General features: G+C 46.1%; 2 protein-coding genes across 4 annotated transcripts in view; both read right to left on the reverse strand.

The window, feature by feature from the left end:
- Positions 1 to 311: 311 nt before the first annotated feature.
- Positions 312 to 11,216, reverse strand: AP5Z1 (adaptor related protein complex 5 subunit zeta 1). 2 transcript variants are annotated; one of them, XM_064461547.1, is made up of 17 exons: positions 11,095 to 11,216; positions 10,780 to 10,917; positions 10,203 to 10,389; positions 7,889 to 8,033; positions 6,671 to 6,783; positions 5,991 to 6,159; positions 5,408 to 5,548; positions 5,013 to 5,050; positions 4,771 to 4,933; positions 4,322 to 4,500; positions 3,694 to 3,836; positions 2,705 to 2,854; positions 2,358 to 2,469; positions 1,854 to 1,951; positions 1,460 to 1,592; positions 1,066 to 1,280; positions 312 to 748 (listed from the first exon to the last, which is right to left on the reverse strand). In XM_064461547.1, exons 1-17 carry the CDS (start codon positions 11,133 to 11,135, stop codon positions 478 to 480), a joined length of 2,436 nt encoding a protein of 811 aa, XP_064317617.1. In that variant the 5' UTR covers positions 11,136 to 11,216; the 3' UTR covers positions 312 to 477. The 2 variants fall into 2 exon arrangements, with proteins under 2 accessions (XP_064317617.1, XP_064317618.1); XM_064461548.1 differs by lacking the exon at positions 10,780 to 10,917 and having other exon boundaries at positions 11,095 to 11,170.
- Positions 11,217 to 12,751: 1,535 nt separating this feature from the next.
- FOXK1 (forkhead box K1) overlaps positions 12,752 to 26,161 on the reverse strand; it is a 57,871-nt gene continuing 44,461 nt past the window's right edge. The window contains exons 8-9 of one of the 2 annotated variants that reach the window (XM_064461549.1): positions 24,701 to 24,928; positions 12,752 to 22,402 (exon numbers count right to left, since the gene is read on the reverse strand). In XM_064461549.1, the coding sequence (XP_064317619.1) occupies positions 22,179 to 22,402; positions 24,701 to 24,928 (452 nt within the window). In that variant the 3' untranslated portion in view covers positions 12,752 to 22,178. The remainder of the gene's footprint in view (positions 22,403 to 24,700; positions 24,929 to 26,161) is intronic. The other variant, XM_064461550.1, reaches the window with a different exon arrangement.

The following is a 26,161-nucleotide window of genomic DNA, read 5'->3' on the forward strand; positions in this document are numbered from 1 at the left end:
TCACTTCTGCTTTCTCCACTTTGCACAGGTCTTTGCTTGACTGATCTGCTGCAAGCAGAGAGGCAATAAAAGAAGCACACGCATAGCCAGGACGTAGCGAGGGCAAAGGGGAGGGGGAAACAAGGCAGAGGAGGGGAGGGAAGAAGAGGTATGTCTCCAAAGGGTCATGGTGTGGTGGCAGGGCATTAATGCATGCACTCACCCTCTTGTCACATTCATGCAAATCCATTGGGATTTTCAATCCATACTGGCCAGGGAGAGATAAGACAAGCTTAGGAGGTAGAAAAGCAACAGGCGCTAGGACACAGAAATACAAACCAGAACAGCTCAGACCAGAAGAGCTGCCTCAGCTCTACTTATTCCTCTTTTCTGTTTCATTCACAATCATTTGTTCCTCATTTTCCAGTTCAGAGCAGGGTGTCAGCAGTGTCCGATGAATTACAATAGAGGCTGGAGCCTCTCAGAAACCTCATGCCCTCACCCTGGCATGAAGCCAGGAGCTGGCTCTAGGAGACGCGTGACCATCCTCAGAGCAAAAGGGAGGGAGTCATTCACCTCTCTCTGAAACCGTGTACTGGCCATGTCTACAGGTGGCGTGAACACAAACTGAGCCACACTTGGCATTTTCAGTAGGTTCATGAGCTCAGTTGCCCGGATAAGGATCTCCTCAAGGTCCTCCTCGCAGTAAACAGAGGTGACAGCAGGGCTCTGCACAAACGTCCTCATCTTGGACAGGAACATGGACACTCTGCAGGACAGAAGGACACGGACATCAGCTGGCAGGACCTCTGCACACAGCAAGGTCACTACTTATGGCTGTGTACTCCAAAAGACTCTGTTGTAGGTGAACACCAGATGCTACCCACCCCCTCCTCCTGACACAGAGCGTTAGTCAGCAGATGAATCCCACTTCCCCAAATTGTGCTCCTCCACAGCTTGCTTCCTCTGTCCTGTTTCAGTATGAGGTTCCATCAGCTGCCAAGCTTGATTATTTAACACTAGCCAACAACTGTGTTTGGACCTGCCTGTTCCAGCCCTTTGCTCTTCCCTGCTACCCCTCCTCACCTGGGGATCAAGTCCTGGCTGCGAGCTGCCAGCTTGGTCAAGGTGGCCATAAGGACGCTGATGGCGCGGGGTGCGTAGCTGGGGGTGCTAGCCAGTGGTCGGAGCTGAGTGATTTCGAACAGCATGGCCTCTAGAGTCTCGAAGAACCGGTTGATCTGCTCCACAGTGCAGCGCTTGTCATAGGACACAGACATGTACTCTCCAATAGCCCAGACCTGAAGCAAAGGCAGATGTGCTCAGGGCAAGCAGACAGAAAGGGGATCAAGTAATTTTTAGGGAATGGCAAATCAGATTAGCCAATGCTAGGGCAGAGGAGAGGAGGAAAGGGAAGGTGACCAACGGATTGCACCGCACTTGGAGCAACCTGTGGCAGAAGCAAGCAGGCCCTGCTTACCACATGGGAGAAGATGGCTTCCTTGTTCTGGATGTTGCTGACTGTTCCTGAGAACTCCAGAATCTCCTTGGACAGTTCCACGATGAGCGCAGGGTGCAGCTTGCAGAGCATCACCAGCTGTGCACTCAGCACCCTGGAGGAGAGAGATGGGCAGAGCTCAGACCATGGGCAAGGTGGTCATCATCAAACCACGGAAGTGCTGGCAGCACCCAGCCGCTGGCACAGTGGCTGTATGCTCAGGATGCTTCCAGCAGGGCCAAAGGTGCAGTTCCCATTTTGCACCCTCCAAAGATGTGCAGCAGGGACAGAGCCACAACTGAAAAGGCTCCTGGGATGCCAGGCTGCAGCCCCTGGAAGGGCTGGGGGCTTGGCTGGGCCTCCTGTCCCATCTCACCTGTACACGTCATCTTTAAATGCTGGGATCTCATAGAGCTGGTCACTCCTCTGCAGCAGCAGCACCACCAGCTGGTTTATCAGTGGCCCATCTGCAAACTGAAAAACAGCTCTTGCTTCACCAATACCAGTGACTTCCAGCAGCCAAACCCCAAACTAACCAGCCAGGTAAGACAGCTGGCACAGAAACAGCCTGATCTAGCAGGAGGGGAACAGTGCACAAAGCAGGTATCAGGCACTCGTTCTGCTCTCACCCATCTCCCTTACAGCTGGCTGAGAGAACAGTGTGAAGCCTGACACTGCACCGTGCAGCTTTTCTGATTCTGCAGATGAATCAGTCAGTTCAGAGCTGGTTCATGCCAGTATTAGACCATCCCACCCTCCCCTCATGCACCCCTCTGTTGAAGCCGCAGTGTCTTAACAATTTTGTTTCTATGACTGCTCTTCACATAACAAGAGAACCCCGCGGCACGACTGGGAGCCAAACTCCCCCAAAAGGGCCTACCTCTGCCACCACCCTGAAAAAGAGCTCCAGTAAGACAGGGACAGTCTCTGCACACTGCACGACCCTTGGGCTGCTGGCCAGGGATCCCAGCAGCTGCCGAAGTGGAATCAGCCTGTGGGCAACAGAAGAGTTACTGCTGAAGGCTTGTTCCCAGCTACTCTCCTGGCTGCCCTTCCCTATCCCTGCACAAGACCTTTGAGTGCTTGGTGAAGCTAACACAGGGAATATCAAATCCACCTCACCCCACCTGAGAGCAGCTACACCTTTCCCAGCAATCCCAGTGCTGCCTCCCAGAGCTGGATGGCTGAACCAGACCCTTGTGGCAGTCTCCTACAGCAGCCTCCTACCTCTCTGGGGCATCCTCAGGCACAGACTTGTTGCGGAGAAGATACTGGAACATGCTTTTGTAGAGGGGATGGCGAAAGGCTTCCAGACAGGTGGCCGGCTTCACAGCTAGGTCGCTGGCAGCCCTCTCAGAGGTAGGAAGAGCAGTTGACCTAGCAGGAGACACACACAGAACGTGCTGCATTATGAGAATGGGCTGGAGCACAGCTGGAATCCTGAACAATGGAATAACTCCTTTTCCACTGAAACAGGGACAGCAAGTTGGTCTAATCCAGGCCCTCTGGAAGCTGGAGAACCAGGACGACAGAAAATAAAGAGTTCAGAGCCCCAGGCTCAGGCAGTAGTTACAGAATTGCTTCTGTATGACTCCCGAAAAAGGGGAAAAAGGCACTCTGTATCCCTCAGTCATTGAAGCCCACCAACATCTTGCCTCTAGGATTAATTCCTTTTCTAAGAACTCCAGAAAGAGCTCCTAATGTCAGGGAAGATAAGGAGGTGCAGAGGTACAGAGTGAAAGTCAGTCCCAGTCCTATCCCATCTTCCTGGAGACTCACAGTTCCTAATGACCTCAGGAAGAAACCTCTGTATGCCTCCAGGAGAACAAAGCCAGAGAAGAGGGGTAAGAGCAGGGAGTAAAGACCAGGTAGCCCACACCTCCATGTTGAGGTGGTGGCTCATGGCAGACACTCTAGCATGTGGCAACCATTTGGAGCTGGATATGGAGAGGGGAATGACAACGGCTCCCTGAGCCCCAAAGACAGTCCAGTACTGAAGGGTAAAAGCTGGTCACCTTCTCTTCCCATGCACAGCACATTACTAGGAAAACCGGGCTGATGTGTGCAGCTCTGTATTTACCTGACTGTAGCAGATGCCTCTTGCTCTGTGACAGCAGCAGCCAGAGGGCAGCTGAGGCTCAGAGAAGTGTGTACTAGCCTACAGAAAACTGTTAAGACCCTGAGTAGCGAGCAAGAGGAAGGGAAGGTTGCATTACCTCAGCTGGATGTCCAGAGCTGCTGTCAAACAGGGCATGTCAAGCAGCAAATGGAAGATCTCAATGGCTGTGCCTGCATCCAGCAGAAATGGGAGAAGGTCCACAAACTCAGAGATAAGGGGTGGGCTGTTCCATGCCAGGAACTGCAAAGAACAAGCACAAGCTGCTGCACTATCCCTGCTACTCCACCACACACTCAGATGATTCTCACACTGTGACCAAAAGGGACAGGGAAGGGAAAGTTACTTCTGAAAAGCAAAACCAGAGACGTCTGAGGTTTTGGTCAAAACCTGGGAGGCTGACGGAAGCTCAAAACAGGCATCTGGCAGCTGGTTCAGTGGCTGGCAAGCTGCAACTTATTAAAGTTTGCCAGAAACAAAGTGCTGCGTCCTAACTGTGTTCACTATGCTTCCCAACCCACTGGCATAATACTAAGGCAGACTCTCCTTACTGGCAGTGCTAATCACACCCAGAACGCTCTTCTCTCTTCAAACTCCCACTCGCTTTTATAACAGTCCTTCTTGCCTGTGCTCTCCCTAGCACTGCTCTGAGGTGCAACCAGGAAGTTCTGGGACATGGAAAAGAACGTGCAGCAGGCTCTCTCCTATGCTGCCCCAGCAAGTTGTACCTTGAAGAGATTTGGGAAGCTCTGCCTGAATATGCTGGAGGCCTCAGTGAAGACTTGGCTGTTGTCTTTGCAGAACTGGACAAATTCGAAGGCCAGTGATGGGTTGTGGAAGAGCTGAGCCGGGATATCAGTGAATAAGTGTTTGTAGATTGCATCGGAGTCCACAGCTGCCATTTTGCCTGGGAGGACACAGCACGTTGCTGAGCACAGTCCACCCAGCAGCCCTTCCAACAAGGGTTCCAGGGGCTAAGCTAAATCTGGATTATGTTTCTCTGAAGAGCACAGGACACCCCAGCTCCTGGGTGTCACAGAGTGGGATCATCCAACCCAGAGTACAGCCAAGGCTGAATTACCAACTCTGGCAGCCAGCAAACTGCCAGGACAAAAGGCTGTGATGAAAGTACGCAAGACTAGATAGTGGAGGAGGTGGGGGAGAGCTGGTGACTTACTGTGGTTCAGGAAGAACTGGGCAATGGGCAGCAGTGCCCTGGCGTAAGTGGCATCCCCACAGATTCTGCTGTGCAGGATTTTCAGAAAGGAGACTGCGCGGTACACGTAGGAGGAGTCCTGTTTGCAGATGATGTCCATGATTGTCACTGCCTCAATGAGACACTGCAGGAGAGCAGAGAATTAGATCAGAGTGGGGGAAGCCAAAACTCCCAGAGCTTCAGCCCCACCTCTGTGTGCTTACAGCTTTCTGCAGGTCTCCATCATCTTTCTTCAGGGGTCCTGCCAGAGGAAGCAGTCCAAGTTAAACATTAGGCTGTCAGTATGAGCACAACCCAGATTTCAGGACAGGTGGGAACACATACTGATCCCAGTTCCAGGCGAATGAGAAAGAAGTTCCACAGCCCCCCTGCAAATCAAGGGTAGGAGGCAGAACATGGCCATTGCCTCCAAATCTCTCCCAACACCCCAGCTCAGGGCTGGTCAATGACTTGCACCAGCAGCTGCAACAGGTCCCATGCCTAGAGCCTTACTGCGGACTCTAGGGAGGGAGAACCCAGCCCAACGAGGCAGTGAACCAGAAACATTTTCAAGAACACTACCAAGAGAACTCCAAGGAGGGTTCATGGCAAGACTCACGCCGGTTGCTCTGCTCAATAAGCCGCTGGCAGTACTCGAAGGCTTTCTCCCGCAGACGCTCCTTTGGGGGAAGCAGGCGACTAGATGTGGACGTAGTTGAGACCATGGACATAACAGACCGGTCCATTCCTGATTTGTCACCTGCAGAATAAAGGTTACCATGTATCAGCTCACGGCATAGGCAATATAACCCACACAGCTGCCCAGCAATAGCAAGGGAGCTGTCTGTCCCCAGTGCACTGTGAAGAAAAGGAGGCTGGGGAAGAAGGGAGTGTTAAAAGAACACTAAGGAGATGCTGTCTCCCACCACCCAGGCCTTTTTTCCCAGGGACCCATGGTGTTTTGCCTGAAACCAGGCGACTCATTGAATGAGTAATTCCTTGTGGAAGGGTCAGTAAGGATCAGGCAGGAGGTTTTGTGATATTCCTTCCCAAAGTTTCCCTGCTCCTGGTCTAAGAGCTCTGAACTCTTGCCCATATTCCTGCCACTTGCTGGATTGCTGGTGCAGCCACCTAATCATCTCAGAGCACAGGCTCCTCTTGGGGGTGCAGCCCACATTGGCCTGCAGCCCTTCAGTTCGCACCTGAATGAGGGGTCTTCAACCCCTTGCCCCCATAGCAGAGCAGCCACTTTCGCAGCATGGAGAAGGCTTGCACGTTGAGCCACTGGTCCTGTGTGTAGTACTGACCCACCGAGAGCACTGTGAAGAAGTCTGTGGCAATGGCGCCGTCCACCTCTGTGACAGGACCTGGCTGCGAGAAAAGATGCAGGAGATCAGATCCCCACAGAGAGACTAAGTGAGAAAGCAGAGGAAACTCCACTGAGCCCACAAAGACAAGTAGCCCTCGTTTATATGTACCACGGGGCCTGCAGCAGGGCAGTTATCCTGAGAGAGAAAAGCCAGCCCTGTTGGATCCTTTTCCCCAGCTGAAACTCTCCAAACTTTCTCCCTCTCTCTGACAAAGGCCTATTTTGCAATCAGCTTTCACTCTGAGGTACATGGTCACTAAAAGACTCTCCCCTCAAAACTACTTCAAGGATCAAAGCTCTGGCTCTACAGCAGAGCTCCTAAATCTTGGAGCTATAAATCCCCCTACTTTGCTTTCATATGTGTCTTGACCACTTACCCCACAAAAAACAACAAAGAACAGCAGGACTTCTAGGTTACCATTTCCCAAAAGAAGCTGATTCTGGGAACCTGAAACAGCAGGTAACTGACTAACAAATGCCCTTGTGAGATGATCACAGCAACTCAGCACTTACCTGTCTGGTTCTGGGATTGGAGAAGAAGCCTCCAGAGGGCTGAGCGACTCCTTGCTGAATACTCGCATACCTCAGCCAGTCGGCCATCTTTTTACTGACTACATTGGTCTGCTCTGTACAAGGAAAGTCACTGGGTCAGTGTTAGGTCAGGCAGAGAAGCAGCCTCTCCAAGCTACCCCTGCTACCTCTCAACTGCTGTGCTTTTCTCCAGCCTAGATCGCTGTTTTTCTGGTCCAGCAATCAGTAAAGAAATTGGTACCCCAAGGTGGATGCCCTATACTCCTCCTCATACTACTTCAGAGTCCAGGATCGTTCACACTCATTTCACAGCTCCGTGTCCTTTTCTCACTCCTAGCCACTGGGTGAGTTCCATTATTGTTTTGCCTGTTTCCTCAGACAAAAAGTCAGGGAGTGAGTGCTGGAACCAAGCATTTCTGGTACCAGATCAGTCAAGAGGTACTTGTTCCTTTGCCTCCACCCATAACTGCTAATAGGAGGAAGGGGCAAAAATTCTGCCAAATCTATTCAGGCAGTGGCTGGCTTCACCACTGCAGACAAAGGCATAGATCCCTCACAGAGAACAAGCAGAAGCTAAGGCAGGTAATCCTGCCTGCTCAGCCAGCCCATACACCCTGGCCGAGTGTCCTCCCCAAAGCTTCTCTTCCATACTGCGTAACGTACGCAAACCTCACAGGAAACTCCCAGAAACAGACTCTTGCTCACAACACAACTCCTCACCTTTTTAAGTCTGGAATGCTCTCCTCTGGTTTACTCACCAGGGCATATCACTCGCCACTACCCATACAGTCCTGCCCCTCTTATGATGAGCATCCCTAGTTGTTTTTGCTGCGCTCTTGAAGAGGTGCACAGGCACGTCTCTGTTTCTCTCTCTCACTTCGCTTGATGCTCTTCAGGACTGCTACAATTTTGCACTCCTACTGCATCTGGAGACCTTAGCGAGGGTACATGTTACTGTCATACAAATCCATACAGAACAGAGACTCTGGCCCCCAGAAGGGGCCAAAGCAGCTGAAGGCCCAGTCCCATTGTTGAGTGGTGGAATATATCTCGTCCAATAAGTTCACTTTCCCTGTGGCAGAAATGTCACTTATAACAGCAGTTTCCAAGTCCTACTCCTAGCCAAAGCCTTCAGAGAGCCTTCTGATCACTATACCATCTGGCTGTGATCTGTAATCTCAGGCCTTCCTATATATTTACCTTCAGTTAGAGATCCTGGTGAAAGACTGATGACATTTGACAGGACAGGAAGAAGGTACCGAGCACTCTGACCCTCAGGCAGTCTTCTTTCGAGGACTTTTACAATACGCTGCCCCACAGCAGGCACTTCAGCCTTCTTATTTCCCTTAAAAATAAAGCAGAGGTAAAGCTAGGCAGATAATCTTCTACTAATGCTAGAGACCAATACCATACAAACTCTTCCATCAGGCACCATCAGTTTCAATGTCAAACATAAAAAGAACTCAGAGCACAGGCTATTTTACCACATCTTACAGAGATCATCTGCAATGTGAATTCACAGATCCCAGGAGGGGAAGAGTACTTTATGCAGCAACAGGTTTGCGGACCACAATCACCTGAAGTGGAAATAAACAACTGCAGCATATGTCTTCAAATTACACACTACTTTGATCCATCAATTCTAGAACAGAGTACTAGCCCTAACTACCCCCCATGTGGTCAGTTTGCTAGCTCAATTGTTAAACTAGAAATTTGTGAACAGAAAATGGACTGTTGTAAAGTTCTAGGACTCTCTGGTTAGTCCATATCCTCACAATGTGGAAAATAAAGCAGCAGCTTCTTTTGGAGGCTGTTATGGCTGTGGCTCCAAGATGCTATCAAACCCTTCTGTCCAAGCTGACTTTGTTAAAGACAACAGGAGGACCCAGACTTCTGACAGGTTTTTTTTCCTGTGAACATCATCATGCCAACAAAAAGTGAACCTTCTCTGCCGCTCAAGGTCTTGGGCAGCTGGCTGCTGAAGGCAGTGAACAAGCACCAACCTCTGACGCTCCCCATCTAACAGTCAGATTTGTACCAGTTCACTAGAAGGAATTAGGAAATTGCAGGCAAGCTTCCAGTGAGGAATTTCGTGGGGGAACCTCACCCACGAGTGGGGCTAATTTTGGTGCTTCTCGCATGAACAGATGTGGACAAACTGACCAAAGCAACATACAGATGAGGAAGTTTAAGGTTCAGGGATGGGGATCTATGCAATGAAGGAAAATGTAAGAGACAACCCTGCTTCTCCCACAGATACGTTGCTGCAGCCCACTGCAAATGATGGGTCTGCTTATGCATGTTGTTGACACATCTCTGTTGCTCAGAGGAAAACCTGACTGAACTCAAATCAGTGGCAGGTTTCCAGCCCCTAATTCAACACCAGAGGCTGTGTTTTCTGAAAACCAAAAGCTTTATGAAAAGAACATCAGCTTTGCAGAGCTGAGGGGGCAGGGGAGCAAAGAGGAGGAGGATTTCCACGCAAAGCAGTGCCAAATGAAAACAGGCTCTTCTGAAGCGTGGGTGCTTTCATGAGCGAGGCTGCTGCGCGTTGCACCCCACGTTAGAGAAGTGATACTGAGGCGGCTGAAATATAACAAGCTTTAGTAACATCAAAAAATTGATGAACATCTCTTTGTAGTTGTAACATAACAAAAATTAACACTCGGTATATTTTTGCACTGTAGAACTGCAAAACAGTCTCAAGGCTGGATGTGGGAGAGAGGCTCTTTATAAGGCAGCACATAAGTAATACGTCACTGTTTTCTGTTTCTATGTTTTCAATTCTTTCAGCTAAGTAAGACTCAGAGGAGTAATCAGAGATGTAGGAGGCATTTCTTTGGACCTGGTAAAACTCAGAATGAGAAGTTTCAGAAGGGCTCAGAAAAATATTTTATCTTTAATAGGCACAGTAATAGTAAAAGAAGAAGTAGAAAGGAAAAAAAAAGTTTCCAGCTTATTCCCCAGAGGGCAGTCAATGCAGGCTGCACTCGAAACAGGAAGGTTCTCATGTTTTCTTCTCCATGGACTATCTAGATCTTTGAAGCACCATCCACATTTATAGCCCTACATGTTTTATAGGTTCTATGTATAATTTTTCAAATTGAACATGAAAGCTAGTACCATAAAAAGAAAGAGTAGTAGTAATAAATTCACTCTCAAATCTTTTGCTCTATAGGTTCAAGCAGCCCTGACCTGAAGTCTATTATAGCAGCTGGCACTAAAACACTCCTTTTGGCTCCCAGGTAGTTACAAGCCTACTTGAGGCCCTCAGTCTGTATGCAGCACAATTTTATGCAGTCTTTGTTATCGCATACCAAACACAAAAAAGTTTAAATTTTTTCTTACACAAACTAAAATAATTACATTCCTTAAGCAAAGACAGAAATGCTTCTGGTTTGTTCCTAGATACTTTCAATTGATTTTCACTTTCCTTGAGCTCAGCAAACAGAAAACAATCAGAAAGCAAATCTCTATCGACAAGGGAAGATTTCTGACTTGACAGGTTATTTACCTGAGCCAAAAGGATGGAGGAAACCAGGCTCAAGAGCTTTGTATCTTGAATCTCATCACAGGAGAGGGTCAGATCGTTGCAAGGCGACATCTCTCTCAGGATGGCAGCACATAGCACCTGAATCTGCTCAGGGCAGTTGGATGAACACAGCACTGTCTGCAACAGTTCCACAAACTTGTCATCTAGCCTGCAAAAGTCACAGCAAAGCGTCACTGCAAGGCGAGAAAAGGTTCAGAGGTTTATTTCCTGTATATTCTTGGTCTTGGGATGATCTCTCTTGGCAGTGACCCTGACTAATACCATCTTATCATCTCTACTGCTGAATTTTGTTCCTTAGCACAGCCTGGAAGCGCTCAGTGAGACAAACGTTTGTTACCCTCACTGCAAAAGCAGGAGGGGCATCTTCTGCTTAGCGACGGGGGAAAAAGAGGCAAAGAGGGGCTTTACGTTTATAGCGATCTCAGTGTTTCCCAAACAGGGAATTTGTTTAAAGCACTATCCCCCCTCCCTTCTTCTTTTTCGCGAGGAAGTAACGCTTTGCTCCTCGCGAACGCCGGGGAGAGACAAGGCCGCTCACCTGCGGGGGTACTTGGTGGCGGCGACGGCGAGGTGCAGCCTCCGGAGGCCGTCCACGGCCTCGGGGCCCAGCTCCGGGCCCTGCAGCAGGGCGGCGACGCGGGAGGCGAACCTGCGCAGCTCCTCCTCCTGGATGTCCCTGGCGGGGGGAGCGGGCGTCGGGAGCCCGGCCGCGGCCGCTCCGCACGGGGCCCGCTCCTGAGCGCCCCGGGGCCCGCCCCCGCCAGCCCCCGGCCCGGTACCTGCGGCAGGACCCCGGCCCGCCCCGGGGGAGCCCTGCCGCCCTGCCCCGGTACATCAGCACCCCTCCCGGTACCTCGCCTGCCTGAGGAAGCTCTCGGCCGCCGCTGTGAACATGCCGGATGCTCCGCCGCTGCCCCCGCCTCGGTGCGCGGCCACAGCGGCCCCCCGGAGGCGGGCGGTACGGCGGGGAGGGCTCCGGGGGGACGCGGCTGCTGCTGCACGAAGGTTCCGGCTGCCGGAGGAGTGCCGGTGGGGCTGGGACAGGGCTGGTCCTAGCCCTGGGGAAACTGGGCCGGATCCTGCCCGCAGGGAGGAGGGGACAAGGGGCAACGGCAAAATCCTGCCTGTTAACTGTTCATTTATTATTCTGAGATGATATTGCTATTATTCTCCATATCAGGACCATGCTCAGGAGGTCCAAGGTGAAGCTTGACTCCAAGGCCACCCCACAGGGCACAAAGGATCGCCCCTCTCGGGACTCAAACCCACAGGGAACATCACTGCATGGCAGAGACAGGGCAGAGTTTGGGTTGTTAAGAGCATGACTGTTGAAGATGCCTTTAGCCTTTCCTGGGACCTGTTCAATGCCAATCCTTTCCAAAAAGGGCAAGTAGTCCTAAAAATACCTGGTCTTCAGAGCTTTCAAAAAGGTTAAAGAGACAGTAACATTTCCCTGTTAGTAGGAGAGATGTTTCTGACTGCTAATAAGCCCAAAGCTCTTACTGCTATGCTGTGCATCACCCTGCAGGGACAAGAGGAGGCCTCAGAAGGAAACTTGGCACTTTGCCCTTTAATACTTCTCTGCCCTACAGCCCCCTGGCATTGAAGTTCATCAACAGTGTGCCTTGGCCCTTAGCCACCAGAGCATCAGCTCCCTTTCGCCCTCTGACGACACAGCAGCATCCATCATCCCAGCTATTAACAGTCAGAGCTATTGCAGGCAGCACACTGAGGTACAGAGACGGGGTAAGCATGAGCATTCAGATTTTTTTCCCTCGCACATGACCTCGTCTGGCTGCCGCACAAAACATGCCAGGGGTATGACAATTTTAAAGATGCCCCCCAAAACAGTCTGGCAGGATATCTTTGCTACACTATACTTTTTTTAAACATTAAATACAGCTACTTTGTGTCAACTGAGATGTTAAAAAGGTATTTCTATGCCATTTTGGAGCTCAGAATGACTTTAAGTCAAAATAAATCCTGAACTTAAATTGAAGCTCTGTCAGGAGGACAAGGGAAGAAAAACCTAACTATAAGGCAGGTAAATAAAGCACTGTTTTTGACCTCAGATGCTTAAATGAAACAGTTATAAATTACAGGTTAACACACTGAAATAGTTTATCTTTCAAAATAACATTGTTTCATTTCATGACAAAATGAAAGCCAGAGCTGGAAGGGTTTATAGTCCCCAGGGGAAGCATTACTGATCTGAAACACACACAGGTACACATGTTCACCCTGCTGCAAGTTAACAGCTTCCCAAATAACCGACAAGGCATCAAAAGTATCTCTGAACTCTCAAACAGTGCAGGGTGTCCAGACATATACTTTCTTCCCAACAGCAATTAACGGAAAATAAAATAAAAAAATACTAGAACACTGGCCCCTCACATTGTGAGAAGGGGTGGACTGTACAACAAAGTGCTGCAGGAATCTTAACCCCCCTGCGATACTACACAGGCAGGATGCAAGCCTGTCTCTCAAAAGCAGAACGCAATTTCAGGGCATTTTCTCTTTCATATATAATTTTTATTTCTGGTTATAGAAACAAATGCTAAGAGGAGAAGCAACATTCCCCAACCACATACATCAAATTAAGGTAACAGAACAGAACAGTTAAAATAAATGAAAAAAATAGTAGAAATTTAAAACTTTGTTATAGCTTTAAAATATTAACGTTCTTGATACATTAGAAATCACATTCAGCTCTCAAATCCTTAAAAAAAAGTATGGCTCCGTATTAAAAAAAAAAAAAACAACAACCAAAACCACCATATCCCATTTGATGTGGAAACGCAGGTCCTGCTCCTCAGATGCTCATATTTGCCATCTCCTCTGGTGAGCTGCAGCTTCCTCAGCACAACCAGGACACTCTCCCACCCCTCGTGGGAGCCGAGGTCTGCCTGCGCAGACAAGCATCTCACAGGAGCAGAGCTGCAACACGGCCAGACAAAGATGAACTTCACATCCACTGCCCCAGATAGAGCTTTCCCCTTTGGGATACACACCTGCTTTTAAAAAAGCACTGATAACAAAAACAAGTCACAAAAAATACTTTTGATATCAGCTGTAAAAAAAACAACCACAAGACCCAAAACATCTGGCTGGAGGTGTCTTGTACAGGCAACACCAGGAACTGAAATGCAAGCATGGCTTTAGCTTCCCCCATCCATCCCCATCTTTAAATTAAGTGCCAAATCTAGGTGAAAGGGGTAAGGCTCCCCCAGATCGCTGTAGCAAAACACTTCTGTCAAGCCATTGAGGTATTTCAGGTCCTTGTCGCACTGCAGCCTTCCCCTAAGGACTCAGTGGGAATGTGCTTCTGCAGAACAGGGGGAGATGCAGATTCTTCTGAATTTTTTTTTTTTAAAGCAAATATTCAGAGTTGCATCTCAATTTCCAACTTTACCATCCATTGCTCACATGCATCTTTTGACTTATCCTGAAACAGCTTTCAACAGTTCTTTGGGTGATAGTCCTTTGGCTAGCTACAGACTCTTCAAACGCTCTTTTTGGCTACGCGGAGGTTGGCTGGCAGGCTGGACAAACCAGTCTCATCGCAGTAAAAACAGCATGCCCAGAACCCAAGACAATATATGGTCTTGTAAGATTTTTGTATTTTAAAGCCATTCCATTTTCCATATCAGTATATTTGAATGAGTTGGTTTTTTTTTTAAACATTCTCCATTTTCTTTTCCATTAAAGCAAAGAGATCTTAGAAACACCACTCTGGTTCCCTCTACTTCAAGCCCATTTGGGGGAGGAAAAAAAAGAGAGATAAAAAGCAAGTTTAGGTTTACAGTAATTCATTTGCTACAGAGCCAACTTGCCTACTTAGCAGCCTGTCCACCTCTGAAGAGCGGCATATAAATCAGCAGAACATTAGGATGTTCTGCACCAGACTTTTAGCAGCAAGGCAGTGAAACAGAGGGAAATATCACTTTTTCTGCTCCATTTAAATCTCGTTTTTCTTCAGCTAACAGATATTTCTCCTCAACATTGCCCTTAGCTTTAAGGAGGGCTCTGTTTCAGATTGCTTTAAGTGAAACTGAGGTGGGGTAGAAGCAGGTCTAGACCGTGGCAAAGGTGCCGGGGTCTGGGATACTGGGTGCATTAACTCAGTGGCAGACACAAAGCAGTAACCAAATATTAGGGGAAGCCTGGTTTTCACAAGGGCTGTTTTCTGCTGAGGAGGAAAGCTGTTTCCTTTCACTGCTCCTATTCTGGTTACTCTTACTACCGATCCTGTCCTCCCTTAACTATTAAAGCCCGACCACCAGACAATAAGCAGAAACCACAGTGAAACATTTACTCAGGTTCTTACAGAGAAAGGAATTTCTACTTCTGGAAGAGCGATTAGGAAGCCAAGTGTCACCTGCTTTTAAGATCAATTCTCAAAAGGTCCAAATGGGTCAAAACACATGCTTCTGGGAATTCAGTGATCCTTGTGGAGTTAAACCACAACTGAAATTTGGCCAGTTAGGTGAAGTTTACTCCCTGTGAATGGGAACATTAGAAAAACAATTATGCATTTAAGGGGATATACACACCTCACTGTCCATGAAGAGACAGACGCATCATAAAAGGAGAACAATCTCGGCAGAGGAAAAGAAGCTGTATCATAGTGCCCCAGTGTTAGCTTAGCCACCTGACAGACAGGAATTCCTAAACCTTACAGCATCCTCATGGACCCTTCACTGATTTCCTCTGTTACAAATGAGGTCCCATTACTTACAGAGCAGAATCTGTAAAGAACTCCCTGATACCGCATCTAGAGATAATTTGAGGCGAGAAAGTATTCCAGCTTTCGTTAGTGCCATTTGGGGGGTTTTCTTGCCAGAAATGCAGCACGGACTGGGGTTGCTGAAAGCCTGACAAAGCCAGAAGCAGGGCTCCTACACAAGGAAGATGCAAGTACCAAGTCATCCCTTCTGCTCTGCGAGAGGAATGAAAGCAATCATTGAAGTAAAGCTGCTTCTACTGGCTGCCCACATTAGTTACAAAAATAGGTACATTGTTCTTTTAGAATCAGTGCGTGGCACAGGAATTTACCAACATACTGCATAAAAGTCTGTGTAAAGTACCATTTAAGAGAAAGAAATAGTCATGGACCATTTATATAGATATATTTACACACACACCCACACACACACACGTTAATAAATATAAATTTTATGCTTACACAGATCTAATTTAATATTCTCTGAAAAAAATATTTAAAGGGTTTCTTTCTCAGCTGCCACCCATGAATTGTCAATGGTTTCTTCTACCTTGAGAGCAAAGGGGTAGACTTGGCACAGCTACCCTCAGGCTCTGAAACTTAAAGTGACACATAAGGAGAGGACCAGCCATACATTCTGAAGGGTTTTAGTTCAGTGTTGGTAAATTGAAAAGGTATCAAAAGAATTTTCTGAACACATAAATACAAATGTTAAGAGTTGATTAAAAATTTGGACTTTAAATATAGTGCTCCGAGAAAGCAAAGTATCTTTCAAAATGTCTTGCTCAGGCCAAAGTAAAATGCTCACTGCTGTATTACCACCCCATGAAAGACAACCTAACAAGAAAGCCCACCACCACAGCTAGATATTTTCCACTGCTAATTATTATATATGCATATATCCACACCCAAGTGCACAAACACGTGTGCTGTCCTGCAAACAACCCACCTGAGAGATGCTGATCTAACTAATTGCAGCCAAATAGCTGCTAGGCAGCCGCAGAGAGAGGCGCTCCAGCGTGAAGTCACAGCTATGGTTTGATCAGGTCCAGATGAAAAGGCAAGAAAGCATCACTTCCCACTCCCATTAGTTCCAGCAACCCAGATGACCTTGTAGTGTAACTGTTTTCTGCAGCACAGCTGGCTCCATTGTAAGCTACACTTTACGACAGTAGTGTATGCTATAGTAGCAGCAGCTTTGGTGTAAGTTTTCACCCAGAAGGAAACAAAAAGTTACATGACTGAACGATCTGTTGTATAACTGCAACCTAACACAGATTCTCACCAGATGCAGACCTTCAAGCAATGATATTAAATGAGGAGTTAGATTAAAGGGCTCTCCAGTTGACGGAAACAACTACAAATAGAAGGGAAAAACCAACTGGGAGGCGAAACAGGAGCCGCCCAAGAGACTGGCTGGCAAGGGAAGACAGATCATTTGCTGCAGGATGGCATTTGCAAACCTAAAAGCTCAGTGTGCAGCAAGGGCAAAATTATGAAGCTAGTTGTGTTCCTTTAGAGGTTCATTCTTAATGCCCTAGTCCAACTTATTAGCAGCAGGATTAAATAACCTTAAATATTTTGCATCAGGATAGAAACTCAAGGCAAGTTTCGCATTGCATTGAAACTAGTATTTGATAATGTAAAGCACAGATACTCCAGCACTGCCTCTTATTCAGAAAGCTCTAAGACCCAAGCTGGTACTCTTCCTTGGAAGAGAGGGATGAGATGGTTGCATACATACAAATGCAATCCAGAGTATTTCCAGTTTACTTTGCAATTCTTGTTTCTTACACTTGCCTTACAGCAAGAGACCGAACAGGTACTGGGCTGTACTTGGAAAAATGTAGCTGGCAGGCCAAGGACAGTGAATCTTCTTCCACTCCCATCCAGCATTTGGCAGATCATATTTGGAGTACCTTGTGTTCAATTTTGGGCTCCCCAGCACAAGATAGACAGGGACCTGCAGCAATTCCACCTGATGCCCTGGGGGCTTGAGCACCTGATGTACAAGAAGAGACAAAGACAACCAGGTTGGTTCAGCCTGAAGAAAAGGAAGTAAATGGAGGAGGTCTTACTGGTGTCTTCAACTACCTATTTGGAAGATGCAGAGAAAGCAGAGCTAGGCTATTCTCAGAGGTGTGATGTGATAGGACAAGCAGGAACAAATGCATGCAGCTACATGGGAAACTCTTCTTAGATAGCCGAGGAAGTTTTCACCTCGTAGGTGGTCAAAGTAGAACAGGGACCAGAGTCATGAAGCCTCTATCTCTGGAGACTTTCAAACCTCAGCTGGACAAGGTCACAGCAATGCGATCTAGCTGAACCTGCTCTCAGCAAGAGGTTATACAAGGACCTCCAAAGGTTTCTTACAACCCAAGTTGGTCTATATTTCTACACAGCTACATCTGGCCAATGGCAGAGGCAACAAACAGATTTGATCTCCCCTCATACTGCAGTTTTATGTGATCTATGTTTACCACAGTAATAAACTGATTTTTAAGTCTAGTTTATCCTCAGAAACAAAAGATGGAACAACCAACCAGTTGGAATTTAATCCTTAGATGCAGTAAGCTTGAAGAAACAGCTTTTGATCTGGTACAGAATATTACTAGATTAAATCCTTGTCATCCAAGATCCCCAAACCTAGGTTTGGTAGCGAAACGTTTCTCCTTTCATCCTGTATTTTGACATTAATTTACACGCTAGCACACAGAGTGCTACCAAATATCTCACTGGGAAACCCCCTTGCTAACACAGATGAAGTGCTCTAACATCAATTTAACATCCCCAGTGGTCAGTGAAAAGTGTTCCACACCACACTGTATGAAAGCTCAGGTCAGATGCCCTCACTTGTGTAGATATAAGTCCCTAGCCTTTGTGCTTCAAGTTTTTTTCACTGCTGGTATTTCCTTACTGAAAAGGGGAAAAAATGTTGAAGTTAACTCTGAATGACAGTTCACACAAGACAGATGTCCAAAACATGCAAACCCAAGTTTACCCCCCCTCACCCCCAAACCTGAAGCGAGACCTTGACATTGATTGCAGCAGCACTGTAAAGGCTTCAGCTGTTATTTAACTATTTCTTCCCTCTTACAAAGCTTTAACATGTCTCTGAAAACACTCCTGAACAAGCTGTGCCCAACAGTAAAATATCTAAAACACAGCATGAAAATTATATACAGGCTGACCAAATTGACCTATCTCAACCTGCTCTGGAGCCCCATGTATCCCACAGGTATTTTCACTCTTGAGTCCTTGGGCAGAGCTTAATGCAAGGTGCTGCTCCTGTCAGTGGATAAAAATGACTGGGTATGCTACAGGGGACAGTGTTAATGGTATGGGGGAAGGGAGGAATATGAGAAGAAAAAGGAGTGAAAAGAATATATGAGCTAATCATGAACTTCAATTCTGTGCTCAGCACTGTGTTGCGTTATCACTAAATCAGATTAAATTGATCTCACTGTAAAAAGCTTCCTGTATCACGAGAACCAAGGTCAAGATGAAACAATAACTAAGGAATTCCAATGGAATAAACCCAAGAACAACTGCAGTCAGCTTTCGCAAACTGAAGCAACAAAAGTTGCTAGAAACTGACTGCAATCAAAGTAAAATTAGTCTTTGTCATTGCCTAAGATGGGAAAAAAAAAAGAAAAAAATCAATAGGGAACAGTGAAAAGTGAATTCACACATTAAGAACTCAATTTTAAAGTTTTCCCAGGTCTAAGTTAAATATTGAACATGCCTTGACCTTTGTTATACAGACAGCAGAAAAATGCAGTGAAGCCTCCTACTCCTCTCCCTCTCAAACCTTCCTTAGTTAATACAATTAATTGAGGACCTCAGGTGCAACTTTATAGACAATAAGAACAAGTTAGGCGATAGATTTAAAAATAATCTGAGTACTGTGTATAACCACCGAGGTAAAATTTTCTTTCTAGTTGAAAGCTTAATTCTACCATCACATTAATTTTCATTCCTCTGCAGTGCTCAGAGCTGAAAGCCCGGGGAATCAGGACTGATCTGTAAGATGAGTGGCGCTGTCTTCCAGCCTGAGCAGGGTGTTGAAAGAATTTGTCTGGAGGCCTGAAACAAGATGTCCCCATCTCATGTGTTCCAGATGAGGACCACATTTTTCCACAGCTCTCAACAGGACTTAGTAAGAACTGTTATTTTACCTGGTATCAGCCAATGATATAGGTGATATATAGGCAAACCTACAAAAAATTTTTTTCAAGTGGCACAGCTGCTTCATATAGAAGCAGGGGGATGGAGCAGACTAACAAAGCAAAAATCCCAGTAGGATGAACTGACAAGTTCCAGGCACCTCAAGCAGAATGGGTGAACAGATCAAAGATATTTGCTTATCCTCAACTCACATTTTAACCAGCAGGCATTGTGAGCCACAAAAGGAACTGTGAGAGAGTGTTACTCTGTTCTAAATACTGAGGAGGCAGATCTGTACATGCAACCTGAGGATGGACTGTCAAGAGGTATCTATAAACAGCAGCTGGTGTATGAAAACACCGTGATTCAGCTGATGTATTTCTATGGTGCTGGACTAGTTCACAGAACTTTAGGGCCTAATTATTTAGGCTTTCCAAAAGAAAAGCAGCAGTAAAGAAAAATCCACAAGACTTCGGCAGCTTCGCATCCTCAACAGTATTCTGTTGGTTGCTCGTCTTGCACTTACTCACCCAACCTACTGGAAGCCCAAAGACTCCTCTGCTTCAGGGAAGCTCCCTAGCCCCAGGGCTGCTTCAGAGGCATGCCTGTATCTAAACCAGCAATCACCAGCAGTAATGATTAATCACAGATAAACTACGCTGCACTCACTTGTGCGCTCTTTCCTGAAGTCCATTTTATTGAATTCTGGCTTTGAAAAGGCTACAGAAAACACAGCTAATCTGTGTACTTCTCCGCTATGCCACACCTAGTCTTCCCAGCAGGAAAAGTGACAGCTGGAGGCTGGCCTGCTTCAATTACTTTGTGGTCTGTAACAATCCTCTTTCACAAAATCACTTCAAAGTATTAAAATCGAATCTAATAACTTGTCACTACAGGCACACACTTAAGTTATGAAAGCCTAGCTGTAGATAAATGAACTGTCCTGAGTATTTTGTGTGCCTCTAACTGCAGAAAGTAACCGCAAATCACAAGACCAAGAAATTCTTTCCTTCTTTCAGAAATATGTCTCACAAGACAATTGGCTTGAGAATAAAACATGGCTGGGTTTTATTCAAGCAGTGGGACTTGGCTATTGAATAGGATTTGGCAAAGAGAAAGGAAACCTAGAAGGGAACAAGTGATGCCAGCTGTTACCTTGCGGATTTCCTCCCCCTCCCCAAATTCCAGCAGACATTGAACAGTTGCGCCTTACCCCCTAATCCCCACAGACATACTGACAGTATCATTTACTGCACACTGGGGAAATCTTTTTGCAACATGTTTATGCAGTGGGCTTGCCTCTCTGCTCTGCGACAGCGTAGTCAGACTGTGCAAGACAGTAACCTGACAATAAATCAATAGAGATAGGGGGATAACCTACCAAAGTCGTATCCCATCCCTCTTAAGTCTCTTTTGCCACTACTAAAGCCATAGCAATTCTAAATTACAAGATCTCTGCTGTGCTGCCAGAAGACACGTTAGCCAAGGGGATTGCAAACCGGCGTAAAACCAAAGGGGTTAGCCGGAGGCTACACAGAGGTTGATTTTTTTGCCAGTCACACAGCGTCACATGCACCCACTGTTCCACGTGGCTTGAAGTGACTCAAATCTGCTTGACTCGTAAGAGATACTTGTCCTACATGAAGAGCCTGTAATACAGTTTGAGTAAAAGCCTCCTCCTACTGGCTAACCCAAATGGTCCTCAAGGGAGGAGAGATGGGAGGGGGAGCCAGGCAGTGAAAGGAAACCTCCAAATTCCTTTAGGAAAACCTGTTTAAGACCTCCAGTGACTTTTGCCACATGAACAATAAAAGGCCTCTTTTGCCTTGGTCTCTACACACTTACAGAATTTGTATTAAACACTATGAACTCTGCTGCCTCTCACCCCAGCTCTCAACATCCCTCAGAATAACACAGGAGCTTTGCTGTTAGCCATGGCAGAGGGTCAATAACAGCCTCCTACGCAACCCTGGCCGCCGACCATCATCCATCTAGTTGAGGACTACACTACCAACAGTAGGTGAAGGCCAACTGCTTTAGTACAGAAGACCAACCAATATTTTCTCAAGTTCGGAGACAGCAGCAGTGCCTTCACCTACAGTGCTATTTGGAACAAAACCTGGTGCTCCAGCACAGGATGTGATCAATCAAATGCAAACAGAACCTTTTGGAGACACCCTTCCCCCTGTGATCCACAGTCATCAAGATACTTTGGCTGTTGTCCAGAGCAAGTGATGAATAATTGTAAGAAATCATTGAAGGTACAAAACCCTTTGTTTTTAATATCTTTACAGGAACCAAATAATACAGTTCCTCTGTCATCTTATTCTCCCTCAGAGGGAATGGAGAGAAATTGCAGCTGGAAATCCAGGTGGTTGAGCCCTGTAACTCTTCCTCCTGAATCCCCACATAAATAAACATTCGTTCATATTCAGAATTTTTCTGTTTTAAAAAACAAAATCATTTGCCTTTTTCTTTAAACTTGGTACCACGTTTCTTTAATGCTGCTGTTGTGAGATACTGCACCCGTCTTTCAGCATTTGATTGCCTTAGGTGGCCTTTTTAAAATGGTCCTATGGTTCAAAGCTCTGAGAAGCACAGTATTAAGGCATAGAAAATAAAGAGTTTTTTTTCCAGGGAGCAGATTGTATTTGTGTTACATTCCTTTAGATGCTGAACTGCAAATCCCATCCCCTTGGAGCCAAAAGGGGAAGACAGTTAAAAATATCCCAGCAGTCATACAATCAGTTGTCTGTACTTTTTTGAATCTTTTTAGAAAAAAAAAAGGAAAAAAAATCCCATAAGTAAAGACAGAAGAGAGTTCCAGGTATGGGTTCTTGGGAGGGATTTTCCATTCTTTTTGGCACCTTGTGATTCTAACAGCTGTTGTCCTCCCATTTAAAAAAAAATCTGACTTTAAAAAGAGCTCTTTATCCACTATGTTTTGAGCTGTTACAGTTGCGGTTTGTTTTCTTTGAAAGCTGCTTTAGGGGCTGTTGCCATCCCATGCCCACCCCGTTATCATTCCAGCTCTTCCCACTGGTTCTTCATTCACTGGTTGCCTGTCCTTGTGGCACTGTAGATGTGATGACTCCAGTTTGGGCTGGGACTGCTCCACTGGACTGTTCTTCTATCCGGGGTCTTTTGACTTCAGGTTCACTGGAAGAGGCTGCCGCTGTCTCTTCGGTCCCTGTCTCACATACCCGGCTGACTACAACAGGAGTGGACGAGCTGGCCTGGGCTGCAAGAAGCTGCAATGGATTTGTAAGAGCTGGGAAGTAGGACAGGAAAGAGAAAGAGAATTAATGTGAAGTACCACAAGTGTTTGCTAGTCCAGAAAACAAGAAAATAAAACACCACAGTCAAATGCAATAGCTGGCACACGTTCAAGTGTTGTTTTCAAGTCCATTCTGAAAGGCCCGCTAGCCTTGCCTCTCCCTCTTGCCCCTCACAGTCTCAGCTTTGTGCGAGTTCACCAAACTGGTAATAACCCCTTTCGTGGGAGAACTTAATTCTTCCTATCTGTTGCCAAACAAGGCATTGCTAGCTAAGCACTCATCTCCAGAAGGGGAGGAAAAATCCCCTGTTAAAATTAACATGCCATGTTAATTAATGAGAGGTAGTTCTCTGGCCACCTACAGTCAGAACTTCTTGCAAGCTACAACATCTGTGTGCTGTGCCTTCAATTCAGAGGGCTCTCTTTAGCCCGGCTTGCACAGTAAGAACAGCCAATGTGTTGGGAAACTAGATTAGAATCCAAATATTGACTCTTCTGACATCTTACTTATATAAAGGGCAGGAAAGAGCTTACCCCAGACAACCAAATGCAGTCCCATCAGAACTGGGATCAGAACGTAGGAATTTCTGGCTCACAATCTTGTATTCCGGTCCTGACCAAAGATCTTACCCTCCCATTGATAAAAGTGGTGAGAAAAAAAGATGATTTAAGTAGCAACCCGCTGTAAAAGTGTCTACAATTCCTAATTCCAGACAGAAAATGTGCTTACACACTGGCTTTGGCACACAACACTGCTTGGAAAACAAAACACATGCAGTTTTTGGACTCTACATCAACCGGAGAGGCAGCCAAAGGGGACTCAGGAGACAGCACATCCTCTGCCCTCCAGACTGATTTGCAAAGGATGGAATGACAGAACATTAGTAGTGTGTTCACTGCTAAGTGCATCAAAAAAAGGAGCCCTGGGATAAATAAACAAAACAAACATATTGAAGGCCCTCAAAGGCCATCAACTTCTACCAAGGCATGGGAAGGAGGCTGTAGAGTATTAAGAGGATGTAGGAAAAAAAATAGGGTAAGGATGAGGGCAGTCACCAATTACAGTTCAATGACTTAGAGAACCTAAACCATGCAGTTGAAGAGAAGCTGACTTTGTACAGACAAGAGTCAAGAGACACTGGCTCCATTTTGTCAACCAGGAAATTCACCATCACTTACAAAAACCTCAGATGCATCTGGAATACTTTCCAATTCGATGAGAGAGAGCTAGAAAAGTCTTAGTGAGATTAGAATAGTTTAACATAAAAATATTAAATAAAAAAACCTGTCTGATTCTACATTAGACAAACACTACCGCTGGGCAGTAGCAACTCCACCATTCCAATCTATTTAATATCCTAATATCTTAGTTGCATAAAAAACCTTATTGCTATCATTTTTTCATTGCTCCAATAAGATTCTTGCAATTCAAGTCCAAGTCAGGTGATACTGGGAATAGACATGACAGAAAATTCTGTAGAAACATTCCTAACTTCACTGCATGAAAGCCATGAAAATCCCACCAGTGCCTTTTATTTCAAACTCCCTCTAAGCACCAGACTGGGACAGCAGAGGTGCTTACCATCTCATTGAAAAGGGGAGTAAGAAACATGGGTGTTGCCATCCCCAATTGTTATCCTTAACTGGACAAAACCTGAGGTGCTGAGCAAGCAATAAGAGGAGGCTGCCAAGAAATAGCTCGTTGGGATTTTAAAAATCAGGCTTGACAAATGACCAGAACACATCCCGTATTTAAAAAAAATCCTACATTCATTAACCTGATGAAACAGATCTTATTTCTCTCAGGCTCTAAGACCTTGATATGGGAAAGTATGTTATTTTCTTAATACTCTGTGGAGTCTTATTTCACAAGATCTAAAGAGCACCATGGAAACTTTATTATTTGGCATGCTGAAAGCAAAGGTTGTTTGTCAGAGGAAAACAAATGAAAACAGGCACTATACAAGAATCACTAACACTTCCAACAAGTAACCCTCAAAGGTAGAGACTATAAGTAGTAATAAATTCATAGCCAAGGACAAAGGAAAGACACTGGACTTTTCAGCAGCAGTGGTAGATAGCAAAACTTTTCCACTAGGGAAAGGGAACAGAGGTGGGCAGAAGGATCTCTACCACTAACGTTTACAGCCACAGAATTTGAAGAATTGATAACCTTTGGAATTGGACACATGGAATAACTTGCAGAGCAGCTTTACAGCTCTTACAGCTTTACAGCCTAACTGCTAAGCTCAGAACAATCAAAAATCAGAGAGCAATGGAAACAGAGCCTACCATAAGCACTGCCGGTGATGCTGTTGGTTGGGACAGCATGCTTCCCATTCTGAGTGACTGCTCGCACGGGGAGCTGATGCTGCCCAATGGTCACTGGAGCTGCCTGCTGAAGGATCGTGACTGTCTGTCCTGGAACACCCTGTGCCATTTGGCTGGCGACTGTCTGAATAACACGGCTGGCTGTAGGTATTGTGGCAAATGCAATCGTTGGCTTTTCATCCATGCCTGCTTAAGAGGAGAACAGACAATAACCATTTACCACCCTAGCCTAGGAGCAGGCTTTATTCTCATTAACATTTTAGCAGTGATACATAACCCCAGGCTTACAAATGTGAAAATAGTTCAGCACCATAAAATCACTTGCCTTTGATGTGTCCTACAAGGTTTACAGAGTGGGAATGCAAAGCATTGCTTCTCAGGCTGAGACACAGCTTAGTCACAGAAGTAACATATTTGGACTCCAAGGAGCTGAGAATATTCCTAGAGGCCTAATACTGTAAAAAGTACCCAGAAGTCTTTAGGCAGGATCAGGATCTACACGCACACACACACTTTCTGCAGGCTGATTCATATGGTATAGTCACCTCTGACAAGGTAATGGTTCACTCACCCTCCTCATGAGGGTGCACTGCAATCAGGGACATAAGAATAGGGAAGATTAGTCCCTCTGAAACACTTATTCTGAAGCACATCAGAAGGTCAGGGATGAATATTTGAAAACAATAAAATATTCTCTATTGCACATATACTCTACCAATATTAAGAACATCTTTCTTACAGCATAAGCCACCCAGCCAAAAAAAAAAAAAAAATCAAGATTATAACTTGACCCTTTGTCCTAAAAAGGCATCATCTCCCTTACGGGCACATTATAGCTGTGATAAGGACAGCAGTCACTGCAAATCTCATAGCTTACTTGGTAATTACAGGCGAATTGGCCTGACTCAATAACACACAGCAGGAGAAGGCATTAAGATGTTAAACAATGCCTGCAGCCAAAAATCTGCAACAGCTTGCTGTCAGGCCTGCATATCAGTTGATTTACAAAGAGGCCTTCCCACATTTGCAAGCTTTTGCCAGCTATGGAAGTAAGGGAAGAAACCAGGAGGGAGGGGAAAAAACCCCAAATAAAAAAGGATGAAAGGAGGGCTGAGTTCCTGGGTAGAGATAACTGTTTGAGAGCACTCAACAAATTATCTCACTTCCCAGAACAAGTAAGGGGTCAGTTCAGTGGGTATTTAACAGATACAGGACAGCCTCTGGCTGGGCATGAAGGAGAAGAAAGCCACTCTTCTCCAGGGGCTCTGTGGGTCTCTAAACAGAGAAGGCAGGCGGGAAGCACAAACTCGTTAATCCTGTAGGAAGAGAAGACTTCTCCCATTTTAACATTAGAAGACAATAAGAGTAGAGTTAGATGGGACATAATCATTGAGCTGAGACCTGCAGGCACACCAATGGAAA

The sequence above is a fragment of the Phalacrocorax carbo genome, chromosome 10 (genome assembly GCF_963921805.1).
Source record: "Phalacrocorax carbo chromosome 10, bPhaCar2.1, whole genome shotgun sequence".
Lineage (NCBI taxonomy): Eukaryota > Metazoa > Chordata > Aves > Suliformes > Phalacrocoracidae > Phalacrocorax > Phalacrocorax carbo.